The sequence below is a fragment of the Coenobita brevimanus genome, chromosome 40, assembly GCF_032717465.1.
Source record: "Coenobita brevimanus isolate Jiangsu-jjx chromosome 40, ASM3271746v2, whole genome shotgun sequence".
NCBI classification, from domain to species: Eukaryota; Metazoa; Arthropoda; class Malacostraca; order Decapoda; family Coenobitidae; genus Coenobita; species Coenobita brevimanus.
Genome location: NC_136993.1, coordinates 27094846 through 27119224, shown reverse-complemented (window position 1 = coordinate 27119224; position 24379 = coordinate 27094846). Strand labels below are relative to the sequence as shown.

The window sequence follows — 24379 nt, the reverse complement described above, 5'->3', positions numbered from 1 at the left end:
AGAAATGGGAGTGTCGAGAGGTATGACGTGCAGGGCGGCTGGGCGTAGCTGGGCTGGTGCTGGGCGGGGCGGGGCGGGGCGACGGGACGGGGCTGGGCAGGCTGGGCTGTTGGGGTAGAGACACCTGGGCGGAGAGGAGAGGAGACGCCGCGATGAATCACCGGCAGGGAGTGGCGGTCTTAGGAGGCTCCGTAATGCAGACCAGATGTGGGCGACGGCGGAGGGCGGTGGTGGGTGGTGAGGCAGATGTTGGCGCAAGGCAGGTGTAGAGCTGGTGAATTGCAAATGCAGAGAATGGTGGTGGGCAGACAGTGGGCAGACAGTGATAAGTGGCACTGTGGGGGCAGGAGCTATGATGAGTCCGGAACAGGTGCTGGGAACAGGTGCAACAGGTGCGTAGGTCGGCGACGGTGACACTTGCGGTCAAGAACAAGGCGTATGGGTGCGGTTGTTTGAGAGGTGAGCACTGGCGAGAAAAATGGTACACTCGAAAAGCACAGCCAAGGTATAGAGGCACGGAGGAAGGAGCGAGGCTGGCAGATGCGAGACGTCGTGTATCTTGTTGTATCACTAAAAATCCAAAGAGGCGGTCAGAATGTGATGGTTCGAAACACCGCTGCTACCAAATGTAACTTGCAATACTTTGGTGATAGAAACTCCGTGTACAAACAGCTAGACAAGGAGTTTATTACAAGCTCACAGTAAAACAGTCTACCCGTGTCGGCTGTCTGCTAAGAACTGATGCAATAATGCTGTCTTCAGGCGTGGGAGAGCATGCTGACCTAGCAAATTTAGTGGGGGCATGTATGCATTGGGGGGGAACATATATACATCGGGGGTAGACATATTGTGGAGGGGGTACAAAGGGATCATACCGCGGGGCGTCGCTTTTGTGATTCTGTGTTATTTTGAATTCACCCAGGCTTCCAAGTGGGGGCTTGTATCATCTATCAGTACTGCCAATGTCCAACACTAGTCAGCACTCCTAATTTCATCTGTACTCCCATCCATTGTTGACAATTTAGCCATTTCTCCCCATTCTTGACTCCCCTCCCTACCCCCCCTCCATTACCCTATCCTCTCGCCTGCCCGGCCGTGCTACGCTAAGTAAATCTTCCCTGGAATTTTTCACTGATTTCATCCATTGAAATAAGCCCTATGCCCTATTCTTATACCAAATAATATATACAAGAAAGAAATAAGGTAAGTGAGAGTGCCATACACCTGGAATTGGCTAATTATCACCTGACAACACCTCACGTGCACTCGTTCGCTAATTTTCGCTGTTTTTTTCCCCTTGAAATATGCCATATAATCTATTTTCGTAATAAATATACATATAAGGAGGGAAGGGAGAAGCCTAAGTGATATTTACATTCACCTTTAACTGCTTAATTTATAATGTATTGTCTAGATTTCCTGCCAATCATTTCAGTGCTATACATAGCTGTTTCAAGAGCTAACATTGGTAGTACTGAATATCCCCTAAGTAGGCCTCCACCGGGCCCTCCCTTATCAGTTTACTCTCATCTTCTGAAGTGGAGGTACGTCTGTTTCCTCTTGCTGACTTCAGGGCCTTTTTCACCCCCATGCAAAGGGCCCTGTGACCTTTACCCCCTACTAAACCTCGTATGGAAAGAGGTAAAGGGCTGACAATTGATAAAAGAGTGACTACGATCTTTCTATTGAGTAAAACAGTGCAAGTGGAATTGTAAATAATGTGTAAATAATGTGTAAACAGCAAGTGAATGTAATGAATGTAAATATACGTGAACAATGGAAAATAGTTTTATAAGTTACTTCAAGTGACAGTGCATAACACAGTGTAAATAAAATAGAAATGTAAATAACGTAAATAAAATAGAGAACGTAAATAGAAATGTAAATGAGTAGTATTATAAGGATACGAGTATATACCCTAGGAGTAATGAAAGTGAAAGTTTCACTCTAGCATGTCTGAATACTATGAGTTATGAGAGTGAAGATGAAAGTGACATTCACTCTCAATGCTAGTATACAGGACGAGAAAGTGAATGCTACGTATTTTACTGAAAGAAATTGAATCCCTACAGTGACAATAAACTAATACTACTGAAGGAAACTTATGGATAAAGACTGTAGAGATATATAAGTGTTATATAATAATAGAAATACAAAGTGTGAGGGGTTTTATGAATAATAAATGACAGAGTACCAAGAGCGAACTAGTGCAAGTGCGACAGTCAGACGCGCTCATAATTTTCATTGCTTTCACAGTGTTTTTTTTTTTTTAGAGTATGGATCCGAAACTACTTGAAAATCATAGAGTAGTGTTTATAGTGTTAATATCTGGCTGTGGTAATCATATTACGGGTTGTCGGGAAGTGTAAAGTGGAGACTTCGTTACCCAACTTCAGAGGTCTCCACAAGTCCTACGGTAACTGACGAAGGGCTCAACAAATATTCCAGGAGAAAGCTGAAGGTATGTGCCATAAGCATATGTAATTTTAATATTCTAGGACTAATAACTGATTTTTGGCAAATATTTTTTGAGAGTCTGTCAGAGCCTGAATAACCCCACGGCACACGCAAAACATCGGTAAACATGCCCGCGGTGTAGGGGTTAATGGACGATGACAGAAAGCTGGAATGCGGCGTAAGTTAGTAGGGTATTTTAAATGGTTCGATCAACATGCACGGAAGGAAACCACTTTTACTCAAAGAAATGCAGCTGTTACACTGCATTTGACCAGTTTTTCATTAACCCCTTAAGCGCGGGCATGTCGGAGGCGGTCTGTGCACCTCACTTGGGGATATTCGCTCTCAGACTGATTTTTAAAAATATTTGCCAAAAATCAGTTATTAGTCCTAGAATATTATAATTAAATATGCACATGGCACATACCTTCAGCTTTCTCCTGGGATGTTTGTTGAGCCTTCGTCGACTACCGTAGGACTTGTGGAGACTTCTGAATTTGGGTAACGAAGTCTCCACTTTACACTTCCCGACACCCCATAATATGATTACCATAGCCTGATATTATCACTAGAAACACTATTCTATGATTTTCAAGTAGTTTGGAATCCATACACAGAGGAAAAAACCCACTTTGAAAGCACTGTAAATTACGAGCGCATACCAGCTTCCCACCCGCGTTTGTTCCCCGCTGGTATTCTGTCATTTATTATTCATAATCACACCCTCACTTTATATTCCTAGTACTTTATTACACTTATATTTATATACAGTATTTATCCATAAGTTTCTTTCAGTAATAGCCGTTTTTTTTCACTCCAGGCATTAACTTTCTCGTTCAGTTAACTAGCATAGAGAGCAAAGCTTTCACTGTCATTACTCCAGGTATTTGTACTCATATTCTTATATTAGTAAGTATTTGCATTTCCATTTTATTTACACTGTTATACACTGTCACTTCCAGTAAATAAGGGCTCCTTTCCCTTGGAGCCAGGATGAACTTGGGACACTGAAGCACTCGTAGTTTTATCACCATTTCCTCCACTGGCTCATCACACGATTCACCAGAAAGATTGTAGTCACTGTCCATCATTATCATGGATAAATTAGCCAGTTCACACTCCACAGCAGAGTTACTTAGTCCTTTACCCCTTCCCACACGAGGCTTAGTAGGGGTAGAGGTTACAGGGCTCTCCAGAAGCGGCGGAAATGGAGGGGCGCGAGTGCTATGTGCTTTCATCTCAAGAGACAACACTGAACTGAATGATGAGGCGGATATGGGTTGACAACGTCAGCGAGGTGACAGCTGCTAGTTTATATGCTGTGAAATGATTGGCAGGAAATCTAGACAATACATAATAAACTAGGTAGTTCCAGGTGAATGCAGATATCACTTAGGCTTCTCCCTTCCTTTCTTATATATATTTTTATTATGAGAACAGGTCATACAGCATATTTCAAGGGGAAATAAACAAGGAAAATTAGCGAACGAGTGCACGTGGGGTGTTGCCAGGTGATAATTAACCAATTCCAGGTGTATGGCACTATCAATTACCTTTTTTCTTTTTTATATATATTATTTTGTATAAGAATAAGGTATAGGGCTCATTCTAATGGATGAAATGAGTGGAAAAATCCAGGCAAGATTTGATTAGTATGGCGCAGCTGGGGCAGGTGGGAGGAGAGGGTATTGGAGGGGAGGTAGGGAGGGGAGTCAAGAATGGGGAGAAATGGCTAAATTGTCAACAATGGATGGGAGTACAGATGACAATAGCAGCATTGACTATTGTTAAACACTGGCATTATTGACAGATGATACAAGCAACCACTTCAAAGCCCGGGCGAATTCAAAATAACACAGAATTGCAAAAGTGACACCCCACTGTATGATCCATTGCACCAGACCGTCACGAAAGTGACGCCCCATGGTTAAGGGGTTAAGAAAATTCTCTTGAAGTTTTAATATAAGCCTGAAGACTATCAGTGAATGAAAAATAAGGAAAATCTCCAAAATTTCCCGAGTCGGAACTCCTCAGATAAGGACACACTTGTGTCATGGCCTAGTATCCACAGTGTCTAAATAACTGACAAGAGAAATAAAATGTAAATATTCATAAACAAGCCACTGAATTCAAAACTTTCAAATCAGCACTTTCAGTTAAGCAGGACACAGGTTTATTTTAAAAGAAGGATCCTAGAGACTATTAGAGCAAAAAGTATGTGCTTTTGCATTGCAAGAGTCTAAGCTAATGCTCTCGTCCTCTTCACTGCCTAGTGTATGAGAAAAGGGTAAAACCTGTCATATCTTCTTACAGCTTAAAATAATTTTGTATCAGTTAGGAATAAGGTCGCTATCAGTGAGGGGAAGACAAGGAATAAAAGACAAAATGGTCTTGCTGCTACTGCAGGTAGGGTATCATTAAATAAACTTCATTTTCACGGCATCCTTCCTGTTGCTGTACCATCACCACAGCAATTGGGAATAAGGTAGTGTATTGCAGTCACAAGAGTTTTCCTTAACTGGTCTTCGTAACTAGAGCATTCTGTTTTTGAAATCCTGGGAAGCTAATTCATCAGGAAAGGGGGTTACGTTGCTCTCTGTGCACAGAGTAATACATTAAGCATTCGTTCAAATCGGAAGACATACATCTGAGTGTTAACTTATATCACTACCTCATGTTATTCATTTTACGTAATTCTTAGCGTGATATATGTTTTACTTTAAATGATGTAATAGAGGCACAAAAGTTTTACTATATATTCACAAAGTTTTCATTGAACGTATATCAGTGCAGAGTGACCAAAGCAGTCTGAAACTCTGCCATTACTTCTTGGGCCGACTGTACAAAAACAACAACTGAATAGGAGAAAAGAATGCATGGACTTGGCACCGCTCGCCTTTTTACGAAACTGCTGTCATTATTAAGATATATGACCCTTATAAGATAGGTCAGAAGATATGATGAAGAATAGTAAGAGAAGATGAAGATAAATATGCTGTTGAAGGTATGGGAGTGTCATGTGGAAGATAACTGCAAGGTTGAGAAATGAGGAAAGAGAATTTTTGAGGCATTAAACTAACGGGGTTCCTTCTGCCCCGATAAGAGACAAACCAGAATCACCGTAAATTCGAATGAAAAACTGCAGTTCACTATCGATTCAGTAAATTCTCCAGGAGAGAGGCCTCGATGTCCCCTTGCCACTGCAGGTCTTAAATATATGACATCATCATATATTTTAACGTTTCCTTTTGTGTTCTCACATCCTGACCTACTGCAAAGGCACTGACAAGATGGCATCGTGGCCTTGCTGTCAGATGAGTTTAACTGACTTAATGATATACTGAGAATTGCAATTTTGCATATATTTCTCAACACATTTGGCCACGTTTGTTAACAGTCACTTCTTCAGCCCGTTCAGTATGTCAGTATTTCAGAATCCAAAAGGAAATTATCAGTTGTCGCCTTACATCTTTAGTCTGTATAGAGATCTCACACTTCTGGCTCTATACCTAGGCTGCTTCCCCCAAAGAAAGGGAGGTAGCCGGGACAAGATGACATACTTCCAATTGACTCATGCACACACACACACATTCATTCGCATCTTAGCCCCAAAGGGAAAAGGGACAGATCCTCACTGCACCACACAGCACAAGGGTCAACTACGCAGTGCAGTCAGTGACATCTGCAACAGGGCCCGAGAGCAGACATGGTTTACCTCTGCCACATCATAATGGACCCATCCCCTAACCCGCACCTGACCTGATCAGCTGATCAGACCAAATGCGGGAGAATATCCCCTCTGGGCTGCGTCATTTATTCATTCACAATTTATCTCCAGTCATTACTATTATGCGCAGCCACTCTTCCTTTCTCAACAGACATCCCTTTCGCTTCCAATGCTCTCTTCACACTGTCCATCCATCCAATTTGTGGTCTTCCTCTCAGCCTTACACCTCTCACATCCGATCCAGTCATCTTTTTCACCAATCGCTCATCATCCATTCTGTCCATATGCCGAAACCATTGCAGCACCCTCTGCTCAACTCAATCAGCCATCTCCTGCATAACTCCAGTTCTCCTTCGCACTTCATCATTTCTCACTCGATCCATATGCGTCACTCCACACGTACTCCTCAGACACCTCATCTTCATTACATTCAAACTTTTCCTCTCTGCTACACCCATACTTCACATTTCAGCCCCATAAAATGCAGTCGGTACCACAGTACCCTCATAGAGCCTTCTCTTTACATCCATTCTAAGCGAACGACATCAAAACACTTTTTTCATTCCACCCAGTACCTTTCCTACTTCATTCATTTTAAACTTCACTTCTGCATCTATTCTTCCATCCACGGCAACGTGTGGATCTAAATACTTAAAACACTCTACCTCCGCAAGCAACTCACCATTCGAAACTGTATTCATTCTTCTACCATCTACCAACCTCGGACACTTCTTATTCTCATTTACTCCTCAATTTCCTCTTTTCACATACCCCTCCAAACTCCCCTGCCAACTGTCTCAGCCTCTCCTCTGAATCAGCCATCAGTGCAGTATCATCTGCAAACAGCAGCTGATTCAGATTCCACTCTCTACAATTAGCATTCACCAGACTCAAACCTCCATTTAACACCCTTGCATTCACCTCCCTTACAACACCATCCATATAAATATTAAACAACCAGGGCGACAATACACATCCCTGTCGCAGCCTCACTCTCACGGAAAACCAATCACTCTTCTCAGTATTTCCCACTCTTACACACGCCCTACTATTTACATAAAAACTTTTCACCCCTTTTAGGAACGTACCATCAAATCCATACAATCTTAAAACAGTCTACAAAGCCTCCCTATCAATTCTATCATACACTTTCTCTAAATCCATGAAAGCCCAAAACACATTCTTACTTTTCGCTAAATACTTTTCAAACACCTGTCTCACAGCAAACACCTGATCCACGCATCCCTTCCCTCTTCTAAAGCCACACTGCTCGTCACCAATCACTCCCGCTGTACCCTCTCTAACTCTTTTCCTGTAATTAACACTCTGCCATACACTTTACCCACAACACTCGACTTATACCCCTAAAGCTAGTGTATCCATACTTATCACTTTTACCTTTATACAACAGAACCACTCAAGCACTTGCCCAGTCAACTGGCACCATACCTCTCACAAAACACACATTCAACAATCTTACTAATCACTCAACAATAGTAGCACCACCACCTCTCAGGCATTCCACAGCACACCCATCCATACCTGCAGCTTTCCCTGTTTTCATATCCTTTAATGATTCCTGCACTTTCTTCATCGTGATCAAAGAATCATTTAACTCTCCCAACACATTTATTCCGTGCACCCTTCCATCTGCCACAATCTCAGCCTCCCTTTCTTCCTCTACATTTAACAATCTTCCAAAATACTCCACCCATCTCTATCTTACTGCATCCATCTCAGTTAACATCCCTTCATCCTCTGCTTTTACTCGCTCTTCCTTCCCAGACTTTCCCTTTCACACCCTTTTCACCTGTTTCCAAAACATTTTTTTATTCTGTTGAAAATGTTCAGTGAACTGCCTACCCCACCTCTCGTTTGCCGCCACCTTAGCATCACGCACAGCCCTTCTAGCCCTGTTCCTCTCTACGTTATACCCCTCATATGACACTTCATCTTTCCTCTGCAGCCAAACTTCATATACATGTCTCTTCTCAGCCACAGCCATACTTACTTCCTCGCACCACTATTCACTTCCATTTCTTTCACCACCACCCACTCGTCTCACACCACACATCTCTTCCACATGCCCCACCACAGCACTCTTGAACAACTGCCATTCCTCGTCCACACTGTCATTTTCCTGATCTTTCATTGCGTTCCACTCATCTTTCAATTTCTCCTCATACTCTATCATTTTCTCTCTTTATCCAACTCACTCAATTTCAAAACCTCCCTGCCACACCTAACTCTCCTAGCTCTCACCCATCTCTTACTTACTCTCAACTTTCCCTCCACCAGGTAGTGGTCAGACATTCCTCCATCCTCCCCCTCAAAACTTTCACATCCAACAATCTTCCTATTACATTCCTGGGCACAACTACATAGTCCATCAATGCTCTATCAAAAACCCTTCCACCCTCCTGTCCCACCCATGTACGGGTATACTTATAAATATCTTTCTTCTCAAACAGGGTATTTCCAATCACCATCTCTCGCTCAATGCACATCCCTATCATTCGTTCCCCATTTCCATTTCTTCCAGGCACACCATGCATACCAACTACACCTTCAACTGCTACATTCCCACTTTAGCATTCCGATCTCCCATCATTACCATATTCACATTCGCTCCAAAATTCCGCAGACACTCATCAACATCATTCCAGAAAGACTCCCTTTCTTCTGCATCCCTTTCGCTACCAGGCCCATATGCACTCACAAATACTCACAACTCACGTTCAAATTTCACTTTCACCCACATCAGTCTCGATGACACCTCCTTCCATTCAGCCACACACTGCAGCACTTCCTGGCTCACTAACCTGGCCACACCTTCTCTCGCTCTTCCTCTATGAACACCTGACAATCTTCCATTTACATTTCCAAACTAAGACTCACCTTTCTCTTTCATCTTTGTTTCACTCAAAGCTAACACATTCAACTTTCTTCTCACAAACATTCTCCCAATGTCCACCCTTTTAGCCTCAATTGTACTACATGCACTCACATTCATAGACCCAATCTTCAGCATACAGGGATAACTCAATCCTGCATCCCTTTCCCTGTGGCGGGGGGGACACAATCTGGCCGCACTATGGGGTGGTACTACCACTCCGCGGCCAGGCTGTATAGGAAGATTTCTGCCACCGATTCCCTGCGAGTGTAAAAGGCGACTACTCGTAAAAGGGGCGGGGTGAGGGAGCTAGGGACCCCATCCTGTTTTTTTGGGTCGTACAATGAGACAGGGATGATCTCGCACTTAAATCAGTCCAATGGTAACCTGTACAAATCAGAAGACAGGTGTGTCAAGACCTCAGTACATGATTGTTGTTGTGACTTGTTATGCCATTTGTTTATGGATAAACACCTTGAAGTCACAGATGTTTATCATGATGGTGGCAATGACGTCAATAATAATTAATAATAATAATAATAATAATTATTATTATTATTATTATTAGTTTTCTGATTCTTATTCTTATTATTATACTAGCAGCCGTGGCTCAGTGGGTTAGAGCGCTCTCTGACCGAAGGGTTGGAGGAAAGGCAATCCGGTCATAAAATGCTACACGCTCCAGTCCAGAAAATCCTCTACTCTGGGGCAACGCCTTAACCCTTCGGGGATACCTGGCGTAAAACCAAATTCATGATGATGTTGATGATGATGATCATGATGATAATGAATCATCATCATCATCATCATCATCATTATTATTATTATTATTATTATTATTATTATTACTGTCATGCTGAAGATGGTGATGATGATTACTGTGATGGTAATAGTGGTGAGTATTATTGCTGTAATGATGGTAATTATTATTGCTGCACTGATAATGAAGGTGATGACGTGTGTATAATTAGACAGCTGGATAAGTGGCTGGCGGTGGTGGAGACGAGTAGGACTGGCTGGGTGGATGTTTGCAGCTGTGGTGGTAGTAAGGAGCTATGCTGGGAACCTGATGTCTGTGTTGGCAGTGCGGCACATCCAGCAGCCGTATCAGAGCCTGAGACACGTGCTGGACGACCCTCACGTCACTATGGTCTGGCAAACCAACACCTCTAACGTTCAGTACTACAGGGTGAGCAACTTGTACCTTGTCTCAGTTTTTTTGTAAAGTTTTATCTTGACGTAAGCAGCTGATTGATTGATTGAATATTTCTCTCTATCCATCTATTGCCAGATGCTTAATCCTGGAAGGGGTGCCCACAAACAAATCGACTCCATGTCGCCCTGTCCCCCGCCTTTTTACTGCCTTGCTCCCAGCTCACACCCCCTTTTCATATACCTCTCCACTCCATCCCTTCACCTCATCCTTGGTCTCCCCCTTCCTCTCCCCGCCTTCACCTCACCCATATACATTCTCCCCGTCAGTCTCTCGCTCTCCATTCATTCCACATGGCTAAACCATCTCAGTGTGTTTCTCCTAATGCTTCCTACCACATCCACATCCACACCACAACACTCCTTCACTTACACATTTGTCAGTCTGTCTCTCCATGTGACTTCACATCCTCCTCTCAGATAACTCATATCCACTGTTCTCATTCTTGACTTGTGTTCCTCCAACAAGGTCCAAGCTTCACTTCCATACGTTACAGTTGGTATCACAATACTGTCATGCAGTGACTTTTTCACTTCCATGCTCACTTTCCCGTTTCTTATCATTGCATCCAAAGAACCATAACCCTTTCTTTATTGCTGCACACTTTCAAGCACTTCACCCTCTAAACTTCCATCTCTATTCACCACACTACCCAAGTTCCTCCTCATCAAACCTTATTGTACATTCAGTACTTCATTTCACTCGAAGACCATAACTTCTTCCCTACATTCACCTTTAGATTCCGTTTCTTACTCACTTTCTCAAACTCATTCACCAAGCCCTGCAGCTCCCTTTCGTCTTCACTTAACAACTCAGTATCATCTGGAAACAACAGTACAGGGAGTTTCCACACACTGCCCTCTCTCATTTAGGGCCGCTTCAACATCTCCTTCCCTACCTTGTATCTCTTCCATAACCACATCCATATACAGATTGAACCATGGAGACATGACACATCCCTGTTTCAAATGAACCTTCAAATAGAAAAATTCACTGAGTTCGCTCTCCACACGCACTACAGTCATAACAATCTCTTACATACTCTTCACGGCATTCAACGACTTTCCATTTACTCCATATAATCTTAGTACTTTCCACAATCCTTGTCTATCCACCCCGTTATATGCTTTCTCCAAATCCATGAAGTCTCCATACAACTGCTTTCCCTTCTCTAGGAACTTTTCCACTAAATACCTAAGAATGAATATCTGATCTACACAACCTCATCCCATCCTAAAACCTCCCCGTTCTTCTCCAACTAATTCCTCTTTTATTTCCGTAACTCTGTCAATAAGTAGCCTACCATATAGTTTGATCCTATTACACCAAGAAGACAAATGTCTCTATGATTACCGCACACTTCTTTTTCCCCTTTTCCTTTGACCAGGGGAATAATTATACCTCATTTCTAATCCTTCGAGAAGTTACCTTCCTCCCAGGCCAATCTGCACATCTTCCACATCCATTCTACTACTATCTTTCCCCCATGCGTCACCATTTCACCACACACTTCATCACTTCTAGGGACTTTCCCTATTTTGACTTTGTTCATTGCTTCCACAACATCCACCATACCGATTTCTTTTTTTCTTCTCACATCCTTCCGTCTCCCAGCCATTCTCCAGCCACTTATACTTCCATTACTTTCATTCTTTGTGTTCAACAATTCATTAAAGTGTTCCATCCGTCTGCTCACTTTTTCTTCCTTCTCCACTAGTAATCTACCATTTTTATCTTTCACTCCCCGACTAACTTCGTTAACACCCTGTCTAACTCTCTATACCCCTTTCAAGAACATTTTCTTATATTTCCTCCCAGTTACACTCAAATTCCTTCCAAATTCCTCATCCACTCTCTTCTTATTCTCTCATACTAATCTTTTCACCTCTCTCTTCCTCTCTTCAAATATCTCTCTCTTCAGTTACCTATAAAAGTGGTAGGAAGCCCGCCTCTTAAAGAAAACTAAAATACATCAGTAAAATCACTGTGGGCTCCTTCAAGCATCGAAGACTGACATTTCGCACCATCCACCCACATTTGCCTATGGAGGAATCTCTGCTGAAGGTCCCCCAGACTTGAACACTGAACAAGCAAGTGACGGACAGTAATGTGAACAAGGCAATCATAACAGTACGGTTAAATACCACCACACATCAGGAACCCATGCTTAAGCCGTGAGTGCCCAATGCGAAGCCGGGCAAAAGCCACCTCCAATCGCCGAGGCATGGAGGGAAGAACTCTTGGCAGAACCATTTTCTGAAAAAATTCTTTTAGTTTATTATGAGCAAAACCATCCCACTGTCTCTGATACCATGTACGAATCGTGTACTTCAGGGAAAGTGTCATATTGGAAGTGGGAAGTGAATAGCTGGTAGGGGACCATCGAGAAGATGCAGATTTAGCTGATGTATCTGTCCTCTCATTGCCCTCCCCACCAACATGCGTGGGAACCCAACAGAAGTCCACACGATGGCCACGACGGCCGGGGACATAAAGTCACTCTAAATTTGATAAAACCAGTGGATAGAATATATTAAAAGACTCCAGTGCAGACACAGTACTGAAAGAGTCGCTAAAAATCACTATTAGACCAGGGGAGATTAAGAATGACTTTCAGAGCACATAAAATCTGGAGGCAACAATCATCTACCCACTCAGTGTAGCGGTACTCTGTTTTTAGGGTAGCTCTACACCGAGTGGCAAGCCAAATGATTCCCTGAAAACCAGGAAATCAGTTACAACGCTGAGTAGTAACCTTATAACCAACCGACATTTGTTCCCTACGTGACAGCAAGTGGGTTGGCGGAGGGTTAGTGCCCCTCCCAGGAAAATAACTAACTAAAAATACGAACAAGAAGCCTCGGACCAGGACTGACCAACAGGTGACAACTAAGGACCGAACAAAGAACAAGGTCCGGATTGCGACATGGATCGTAAGGGGTGCAAATGATGAAGTGAAAGGGAGAGAGATTGTCCAGGTGTTTCAGGGTGCAAAAGTAAATGTATGTGGATTAACTGAAACTAAATAGAGGGATGAGTGTGAGAGAATGGGAGTATGGGTGGGATATATGAGCGGGAGTGGGTGAAAATGAGAGGGCAAAAGAAGTGTGTATTGTTGTGAGTAATAGATGGAAGGAGAATATAATAGAGTGTGGATCAGTTGGCTCAAGGATTGTGTGGTTAAAACTGAAAGTTGGACTACAAATGTGGGCGATTGTGTGCATATGCGCCAATGTAAGATCGTGCAACCAGAGAGAAAGAAGAGTTGTGGACAAATGTGAAAGCATGCATGGACGTGTTTGAAAGGAATGAGGGAGTGTTTTTGATTGGAGAAATGAGTGGAAAAGTAAGGAATGTGAAGGTGGATGGAGTAGTGGGTGAGTGGGGTGTGCCTGCAGAAGTGGATGAGAATGGCAGAGCTCTAGTGGACATTTGTGTCGGGAGGGGGTTGGTGATAGCCAATTCCCTCTTCAGACACAAAATGATCCACAGGTATGCGTGGCGAGTGATAAGAAGAGTGGATGGTGAGCTGAATGAACGGAAGACAATAACTGATTACGTGTGTTTGTGGATGATAGAATGAGAAGGTGTGTAATGGATGCAACAGCATGTAGAGGTTGGGGAAGTGGACTTTCTGACCACCACTTGGTGTTGGTGAACGTCAAGGTTGAAATGAAGTGGAGGAATAGAAGAAGGGAGAGGCAGGAGGAAGTAGTTCTTACAAAGAGGGTGGAAAGGTTACAAGAGGATAGAAAAAGGCCAGAATTTAAGAGAGGAGTGGATAAGCGATTGGGTAAATATAATTTGGAGCAGATGGGGGATGTGGAAGGTGTATGCAAGAAGAAATCTGTGCAGCATGTGAAGTGGTGTGTGGGATGAAGAGATGACGAAAGGGGTTGTAAAGAACAGCATGGTGGAATGAAGAGGAGAGAAAGACAATGACACAAAAGCAGAAAGAGAAGAACAAGGGTGTGGAGGAAATTGAGAGACAAAAGAGAGAGTTATATGTAGAGAGGAAGAGTGACGTGAAAAGATTAGTATGAGAGAATAAGAAGAGAGTGGATGAGGAATTTTGGAAGGAATTTGAGAGTAAAGTGCAGGGACTATAAGACAATGTTCTGGAAAAGGTAGAGTTAGACAGGGTGCTAAAGAAGCTAGTCGGGGAGTGAAACATAAAAATGGTAGATTACTAGTGGAGAAGGGAGAAAAAGTGAGGAGATGGAGAGAAAAATTTAAGGATATGTTGACACAGAGAATGAAAGTAATGCGAGTATTAGTGGCTGGGAAATGGCTAGGAGAAGGAGCGATGTGGGAAGAGAGGAAGAAATCAGTAGGATGGAAGTTGTGGAAGCAATGAAGAAAGACAAAATGGGGAAAGGCCCAGGAATCGATGGACTATGTGGTGGAATGCTGAAGCAAGGGGGAGAGATAGTAGTAGAATAGATGTGGAACATGAGCAGATGGGCCTGGGAGAAAGGTAAAGTCCCGGAGGATTGGAATTCAGGTATAATTATTCCCCTGGTCAAAGGAAAGGGGAGAAAGAAGTGTGTAGTAATTATAGAAGCATTTGTCTTCTTAGTGTAACAGGAAAAACTATAAGGTAGGATACTTAATGACAGAGTCAAGGAAATAATAGAGGAATTAGTTGGAGAAAAACAGAGAGGTTTTAGGAAGGGAGGACGTTGAGTAGATTCTTAGGTCTTTAGTGGAAAAGTTTCTAGAAAAGGGAAAGATGTATGCGGCCTTCAAGGATTTAGAGAAAGCATATGACAGGCTGGCTAGACAAGGATTGTGGAAAGTATTAAGAATGGAATAAATGGGAAGTTGTTGAATGCCGTGAAGAGTAGGTATGAGGAAGCTAAGGCTCCAGTGCGTGTGGATAGTAAACTGAGTTAATTTTTCTTTTTCATGGTTGGATTGAAACAGGGATGTGTTATGTCTCCATGGTTGTTCAGTTTGTACAGTATATGGATGGGGTTATAAAGGATATTGAGCAGGGCAGTGGATGCTGGAGTGGCCCTAATGAGAGAGGGCAGCGTGTGGAAACTTCCTGTGCTGTTGTTTACAGATGATACTGTGTTGTTAAGTGAAGACGAAAGGGAGCTGCAAGGCTTAGAGAATGAGTTTCGGAGAATGTGTAAGAAACGGAATCTAAAGATGAATGTCGGGAAGAGTAATGTTATGGTCTTCGAGAGAAGTGAAGCCACTGAATGTACAGTGAGGTTGAATGAGGAGGAAATGGAAAATGTGGGTGCGTATAAGCACTTCGGTAGTGTGAGGAGTAAGGATGGAAGTTTAGAGGGTGATGTGCTTGAAAGGGTACAACAAGGAAGAAATCTTGCTAGTTCTTTGAAAAGAGTGATAAGAAACAGGGAAGTGAGCATGGATGTGAAAAAGTTACTGCATGACAGTATTGTGACACTAACCCTAACGTATGGAAGTGAAGCTTGGACCTTATTGGAAAGACGAAAGTCAAGAATGAGAGCAGTGTAAATGAGTTATTTGAGAGGAGCATGTGGAGTCACATGGAGAGACAGACTACAAATGAGGAAGTGAAGAAGCATTGTGGTGTGGATGTGGAGGTGACTGGAAGCGTTAAGAGAAACACACTATGGTAGTTTGGCCATGTGGAGAGGATGGAGAGCGAAAGACTGACGAGAATAGTGTATGTGAGTGAGGTGGGGGGGAGAGGGAGGGGGGGGGGCCGAGGATGAGACAGAGGGATTGAGTGGAGAGATGTGAGACAGAGGGGTGTGAGCTGGGAGCAGGGCAGCGAAATGGTGGGATGACAGTGCAATATGGAGGCAATCGGTTTGTGGCCACCCTTTAAGGGATTAAGGCATCTGGCAATAGAGAGATAGATAGATAAAACCTCATTCAGTTCTGTGGAATATTCTCAAGCAATACAAGGAAGTCTTCTTCCCCAACTGAAGGAAGGACGATGACACCAAAGCTTATTCCAGCATCAGTCTTAAATCCGTCAGTATAGACAAGGACAGAGACATCACGAGTTAAGACATGTTCTAGAAAAAGAGCGAGAGGGACACCTGAAAGGGAAGTGAGCTCTTCTTACCAACAACAGACCTACAAAATGTCACACGAAGGAGTTGCCAAAAACCCACCCTCGGGATCTGATCTGGACAAACCATCAGTCTTGGAAAAGAAAGGGCTAACATAACAGACCAGACCCTGTAGCCAAAGGGCTTTGGGAAACTAGAACGTGTGTCATAAACAGAAGATCAGGAATCCTGGAAGACCATGCCACAAGGAACTGAGCCTGGAAGGCATTACCAACACCTCATCATCCAATGACTAGCAAAGTAAATTGAAAGGGAGGAAATCAGCACCATGCCAACAAACTCGAAATCTGGGATGACATGAATGCCCCAGTTGCCAGCCGTACACCAGCATGATGCACAGAATCTAATATGCAGAGATGGGCATCTGTTGCAGAGAAGCAGATCTCGCACTCACATTTATGGACCAATGCAAGGGGAGCAGGTTCTGACAGTCAGCACCCCAAGAGATATGAGCCCAAACCCTTAGAAGACTCATAGCTTTAAAACAAGCTGCCTTAACAGAACGAATATGAGGAACCCAAGTTAGTCATCTATCAAAATTAATAGATGACCCAGAAACCGAGTCTCTTCCATACAGGATATCTGCTGACCATAGAGATACGAGTCAGGGTCTGGGTGAATCCCCTGTAGATGACAAAAATGCACAGCCAGTCTTTCTTGAAGAGAAACGGAAGCCACGAGACCCAGTCCAATCAGAAATTCTATCAAAAGCCAGCTGCAAGTTCCTCTCTATCAGATACATACTAGATGCAGTGACAAAATGTGAGAGGTTATCTACGCATAGTGCGTCTCGTACACCATCAGGATGTACATTGATTACACTGTTGATGGCCACAACAAAGAGAGTAACACTAAGGATACTCCCCTATGGTACCCCATCTACAAGTGCAAGGGCATTAGAAAACACTCTTCCCACTCGAACCCTTAAAAACGGTTACATAAGAGCTGCTGAATAAAAATAGGCAAGCATCCACAAAGAGCAAACTCATGAAAAGAAAATAAATTATCATGAGGCCAGGCAGTGTTGTATGCCTTCTCGAGGTTGAAGAAGACCGTGACCTGGTGTTGGTTAGTGGGGAAAGCCTCAGACAGATTCCAAGGACAGTAGGGCAACACAGGTAGACTGCATTTTACGAAAACCATACTGGACAGGTGATACAAAGTCACCTCTCTCCACAAACCACATAACCCTAACATTGACCATCCTTTCTAAGACCTTAGACATACAAGAAGTCAGAGAAATGGGCCAATAATTCGTCACCTGTGGGAGGTCCTTACCTAGCTTAGGAATGGAGATAACTTCAGCAACACCCCAATAAACCGGAAACTCTCCAATATATAGCAGATCTTATTAAACAATGACAGCAAAAGTGAAATGGATTTATCAGATAGGTGATGTAAAAAGGCATTAGGAATATCATCACGGCCTAGAGAGGAATCATGGTACTGCGACAGAGCCACCTTCAGTTCAGAAAGAAAAAAGAGGACATTATAAGACTCTCCTCCAGAAAACGCAAAACTGAGACCACGAGACTCTAGGCGCCGAAGTGGCAAGCCAAAGGCCAATCTATATCCTTCTGTGATACATTGGCAAAATGATCAACAAACAACTTTGGAACAACAAAAAGATCAGCCACAGTTCCACCTGCTGCAGATAAAATAGGAGGGGAGGGAATAGTAAATTTTCCTAAAATTTTTCTTGCTCGGTTCCACACCTGAATGAGGGAAGTCCTGGAACTGCTGGAGGAAACATAACCCTTCCAGGACAAGCGTCTGACCTCCTTTAAAACCCACCTCATATGAGCTCACGCCCTTCGATATACAACAAAATATTAATGATCCTGACGGTGGTGATGAAGTCGAAAGAAGGTGACTTGTGTGGCTCTCAGGGTTCCATCAAGGAACTGGACGTATAGGAAACTGACACCTCATTCTTGGAACAGATAACAGGGCCGCTGAATGCAAAACGTCAGTGTAACAAGACACCATCTCAGTAAGACAGCCAAACTCATTAACAGAAAAGATGTTAGAACTTAATTCCATGAAAAGTGCCCAGTCAACCTTATGAAGATGCCAGTGATGAAGGCAAGGCTAAGGTCCATCATCAGCTGCAGTTAAAAGTTAAGGGAAGTGGTCGCTGTCTTACAGGTCTGGCAACACATCCAAATTTAAATTGGCTGAGCACAAGGACAAATTAATGGCAGTAAAAATTACATTATTGCTATGGAACTAAGTCATCTTTTTGAAATTTAAAATGTTCAACTCCTCAACTGCCACTAAAATAGTCAGCATAACACTCCGATGATCAGCCTCACTGTCACCCCATAGTGGATTATGACCAATCATATCTCCCAGTAACAGAAAAGGAGAAGGGAGGCCATGAATAAGGTGTTCCAGACGCGCCCTTTCGACAACAGAAATAGGAGTAAGATAAAGGCTACGAATTGTATAATTACGACGTAAAAACATCTGGACAGCAAGAGCCTGCAGGGGAGTGGAGATATTCAGACAAGTGAATGGTATATCCTGATGAATGAACATAGCAACACCTCAGTGACGACTTTGGCCTGGCAGAGGATCAGAATATAAGGTATGGTAGCCAGATGGACCAGAAGGAACAGCACCACCAACCATGGTCTCCTGGATGCATATGCATATAGGAGAAAGTTGTGCTCCAAGATGACAGTTCCTCATAGCTGGAATGTAAACCACAACAATTCCACTGCATGATAGAACCCATAGTGGAGAGTGGATCAGGTTAAGTTCCGGGACTTCACAACTCCTCACAAGCAAGTGGGTTTGGAATGGTGCTTAGGAATGCCCTTAGGAAGAGCCTGCTCAGCACCAGCAACCAGCACCCTATGCCGAACATCTGCAGGCAAATGTGGGGACGAGGAAGAAGAAAGTTTTACAGTACATCTCTTGAAGGGGAACAATAGTTTGCTTCGAAGGTGGCTTGGAGGCCGCCTTGAATGATGCAGGATGGCAAGTTCCACCACCAGTAGCCACAGACGTAGAAGCTAGGTCAACAAGACCAGAACTCAGTGAGGATGAAATGGTATGCAGCAGAACTGAAACACCAACGGTCTGTGCTACACCATCCCCTGGTGGGGACCGAACTCTGGGAGAGTGTTTCCAGGCTCCAACTGGCTAGACTCCATAGCCTCCAGGGCAGAGGGAACAGCAAAGAAGTCGACACTAGGTTCCACAACAGAGATCTTACGTATATTGTCTTCAGGGTGAGAGGACTCTGAAGAACCATGGTGACGTTTTCCTGGGAGAGATGGAACTTCAGGCACGTTGGACAAGGCAGGACAAGGAGACACGTCAACATGGACATCTGCCACCACCACAGAAGTAAGCAAACCCTCAGACACCGAAGTGGGAGCAGAAACAGTCGGAGTCGAGGGTGGGTGAACACCAATCTTACGTGCATTACTAACATAAGGGACAACATCTGGCAAATCACGAGATGAAGAAGTAGACAATGGAATGGGTTGAAGCTGCTTCCGATATGCAGGACAACACACAAACAGTCCAGAAAGACAGAAGCATTAGTAACCCTAGGCTGAAAGAAGCGAGTCTGTGCTCTCTTCTTTGCTGCAGGAAACAAAACTGTCTCATGTATACAAATGGACAAAATCTCCTTCTCCAGGCAGTATCGAGGACAGTTTCTAAAATATACAGCTTGAGGACTCTCATTGTGATGGGATTTAAGGGGTCATAGACAGTTATCGGTATGGCTTGGTTCGCCAAGGGAGACACTTATACCAGGAAGGTTAGCCTGTGCATGGCAACAAATGCTGCTAACATGTCCATAACACTGATAGTATAAACACCACTTTGGAACTGGCACATATGGCTTCACTGGAAATGACAACTAAGTGAGTTTCACAGAAGCAGGCAAGGTTAACTTGTCAAATGTCAGGAGCAAGGTTGGAGTTGGGGTCATGACACCATCCATTTTCTTCTGCAGGCACACACTATTCACAACATCTACAGTTCCTCCAACAGCCATGCCTCTGAGTATCGAAGGAGGTCACAGGAAAAAAATTACTCCCTCTCATCAGTTAAAGGTTGCATGAGGAAAACAGGTAACATCATCACTGGAAAAAGAGGTCAGAGCCAACAATCTCTTCTTGGGAGGACACCTCAGCAAGGATGACTACATCTCTCGGAGAAGATACAGTATTTTAGGTTCTCTGCCACATGCAAAGCAAATATATCAATCTCTGGGACTGACCTACCCTCAGAGGGCTTCAGCATTAGATGTTTTGCATATGACACGGACATCCATTCGTCTGGGCCTAACCCCAGAGTCCCATTAGCCTGACGTGACTGCCTCCCAGTCCCAGTTGAATGTTCTGTCACACGAGGACAGCTACCAGGTGCTTGGCAGAGCTCAAGAGTAGCAACAGTGGAGGAAACGTCTTAAGATTGTCCGAGCATCGTCAACAACATTTTTATTTGAAGCAACAGAAAAACTCCATTCTCCCACTCTTCCAACCACCACGGAGCCCAGGAAGAGGAGGTCATATGCCAGGGATAACATCACTGGCAACTCCAGAGGTAGTGAGAGAGAATATGCAGGTAACAATTGTGGGACCTGGACAAGGATGAGTACAGGATAATAGGAGTCACCAGGCCCCCCAGTGCCTACATTACCCTAGCCAACAAGTGACCAACCAGTTGACCTAATCGGGCCCAACCAGCCTGCCCATCTAGCCAGAATAGGGGGACCAAAGAGGTGTGATGCTAGCTGCAGGGCACATCATGCAGCATCAATTAACCCTCAGGACTCCCGTTTCCTAGTGTTACAGGACGCCACACACAGCAAACACTTTAGGAGAAAAGAAATCGCACCCAAGATGGAAGGCGGTCAGGGACAAGCAACATCACCAGCAGGCCTCCTCTACCAGTGATGTATGGTGGGGGGGGGGGCTTGGTCCACAAGTCCAACAAATGCCAAACCCTACAAAGGTAGGCAGGCCTCCTGAGTAGATGGCATTGCCAGCCACGCTTAAGGCTCTGCTACCATGACAATGTGACCCCGCCTCAGCGGGGTTCATGCAAACACATGTGATCTACATTCTTGCTAAATTGGTCTCTTTACTGGTATCTTTACTGGTAATTACTTTATGATCCCTCTGGACTGCTTAAGTCTTCCGAACATTTTTCTCTACATTGATAATTATTTCAGGATCCTTCACAGTTTCATTACATAGGTTTCATATTTACTGCCACTGTCCGCATCAGCCAGTAATTTCATAAGGGAACCATCGCCTGCAGCGTCTGGAGGCAGAAACTGATGTGTTGCCAGCAAATCTTGACTTAAGGTAACTGCTCAGAAGTATGGGGGGAGGTGCTGGCAACCATCATCCACTGACTTGAAGCAGTGCTACCTACTCCATCTTTCATCTTTATCATCCTTTTTCTCTGTCTGCCCTCCTCCCTTCCTATTTCTCCCATCTTTCCTGTTACTTTTTATCACTCTTCTTTCTACCTCAGCCGACTCTACACTGAGTGATAAACCTAATATTTCCTGTAACCCACGATCCATTTACAATGCTAGGTGGTAAGCAAATAACCAAATAATGGGGTGATGTGTAGTCTAATATGGTGCCCCTGTTACCAGAATTGAGAGACACAATTGTGGCATCCACCCAGGGCCAAACCTATATTCTACCACTTGTGCCTTGCTCTGGCGAGGTGCTGTCTGCCACAAAGGTATATCGGTGTAAGGCACAGGATGGCTCTGCAGGGGCAGTTGCTTGCCTGGTGTTAATGGGTCTGCTCGGCCAGACAAACCGAGGTTACTCAGTAAAATCAACTCATAAGTATGATGGTACAAAAGTGACACCAATCTTAATTAACCCCTCTGTGGTCAAGGGTCCCGAATTTTCTGTGTACCGTAGGCCAACGTAGGGGCCATTTTCCGAAGTTTCAAAAACTGACTTTTTTCTCCATGCCATATTGGAGAGAAAGTTCAGACGAACCTAACATGCAAATCCCAGCTTCCTAGATCCATTCTGTGGCTTCCAATGGAGCACGAAAGTTGCAGAAATATCAGCAACTGATATCGCCGTCCAGGGGTGCTGCCACGGTGCAACTTTGCAGGTGTTGTTATTTTTTTAAAACCCCAAAACAATGCGAATGGTGCTGAAATGTTGCGAATATGTGAGATATGATGATATCGAATGATCTCAGTACATAATATGTTAGGAATGGCTGTAAAAAAAGTTATATTTTTTATTTTTGATATAAAATATGTTTATGGTAGTTTCAAGTTATTTTTTATGTTATCGTTGTGCCCATGCTTAGAAAAGGGAGTGAAAGGGTTGAATTTTCAGTCCTAAATGAGAAAATTGTCCTTCCTCCGAGGCTAGACTCTCCCGCGGGAGATGAAAGTGGAGGATCAAATCCAATTAGCAATACGGAAGTTGAGTCGCAACTTCCAGCTCTCATACCACGTGCATGGCTAAAAACAGAATCGTAATGCGGTTTCAGAACTACGAATAAGTCTAATTATTACGAATACAGAGACAAAACAGAAATAAATACGTTTACAGACGGGGGAAAACGTATTTTTTTCCATAATATCACCTTCACCTTCCTCTATTATTTTACCTTGTTATTTTCGCAATATATGTTGCTATCTCGTAAAAGGGTGGTTGTGTGTGTTTTGCAAGGGAGGAAAAAGATTATATTTTCTGCCTGGCTCGAGATAATGGGTGTAACTATGTGTTTTTAGGCATGGCCACGAACGAAAAAATCGTACATACACTCGCCATGGCAGCAGATGGTGAACTGACAGATACTATGTGAGAGGGTGAAGTGAAGGTCAGTCTCATGTCCATGATGTTTGTTCACTTCCAGAAAGCTTTCACAGTTTTCTACAAGTCACACTGATTCGAATGATCCAAACCATTACAACAAATTTTGTTGAGCAAATAGATACAGATACCAAGACAAAAATGTATTTTTCACTTACTATCATGTCTTTTTTATTTTTGCCTGTATTAATTCATAATCGTAAACAGGTGGTTGTGTGTGTTTTGCAAGAGAGGACAAAGATGATATGTTCTGCCTGGGTCGACATAATGGGTGTAGTTGTGCTTGTTTAGGCATGGCCAGGAACGAAAAAATCGAAAATCCACTCATCACTGCAGCAGGCTCTGAACTGCTTGATGATGTGTATGGGAGTGTAATGTAGGTCAGTCTGAAGACGTCCAGAATGTTCGTTCATTTCCCCCCAAAATTTGCGTTTTTTATAGGTCACGCTCAAACGACGCCAGCGGCCATTTATTGGCTAAACGTCATTCGACGCCGACGGACACGGAGGGTTTAAATCATCAAGAAACTTCAAGAAATATCAACATAATGCCATTTTTGCGTTTCCAAACGGGAGATAAAACTTTGCTTTGGAAAAATAAAACACAAGAAAAACCAGGGTAACATGTTGATATCCAGTGTTAATATCTCGCCATTGTGGCCTGACAGAACACACCTTTATTGTGCACTATCACAGGTGGGCAGACTTGACTTCAGATCTTTCTAACACTGTTTCTTAACTTCTCAGAAATTCTTCCTCTGCTTGACTAGAATTCCTATGATGATGTTGATGATTATGATGATCTCTCTCACCCTCCTCCCCCAGTCAGTGGAATCCGGGATATATCGAGAGGTGCGGGAGGCAGAGGAGGCTGGGAGGATCAGACATCACACAATAATGGAATTCTCTAACGTGATCAACACAATGGTCCGTCCCGGACACCATGTACTTGTGGCATTCGAGTTGATGCTGCTTATGATGATTGGACAAGACTACACCAGTACAGGTGAGAGAGAGAGAGAGAGAGAGAGAGAGAGAGAGAGAGAGAGAGAGAGTGTCACTGGTACTTTAAGATACTAATGGACCTGATCTATTGCTAATTAATATCATCTGATGTCTCCGATGAATATGTATGCGTGGGATGGGGGTGTTGCTAATGTGGAAAATAAGTCTCTTG

The 24379-nt window shown here is 43.5% G+C and overlaps 1 protein-coding gene across 1 annotated transcript in view; it reads left to right on the top strand.

Moving 5' to 3' along the window:
* The window catches only part of LOC145397009 (putative glutamate receptor), a 107091-nt gene that overhangs the window by 57469 nt on the left and 25243 nt on the right, over positions 1-24379 (top strand). Inside the window, exons 9-10 of the mRNA XM_080270230.1 lie at positions 10049-10266; positions 24028-24208. Of these exons, the coding sequence (XP_080126356.1) occupies positions 10049-10266; positions 24028-24208 (399 nt within the window). The remainder of the gene's footprint in view (positions 1-10048; positions 10267-24027; positions 24209-24379) is intronic.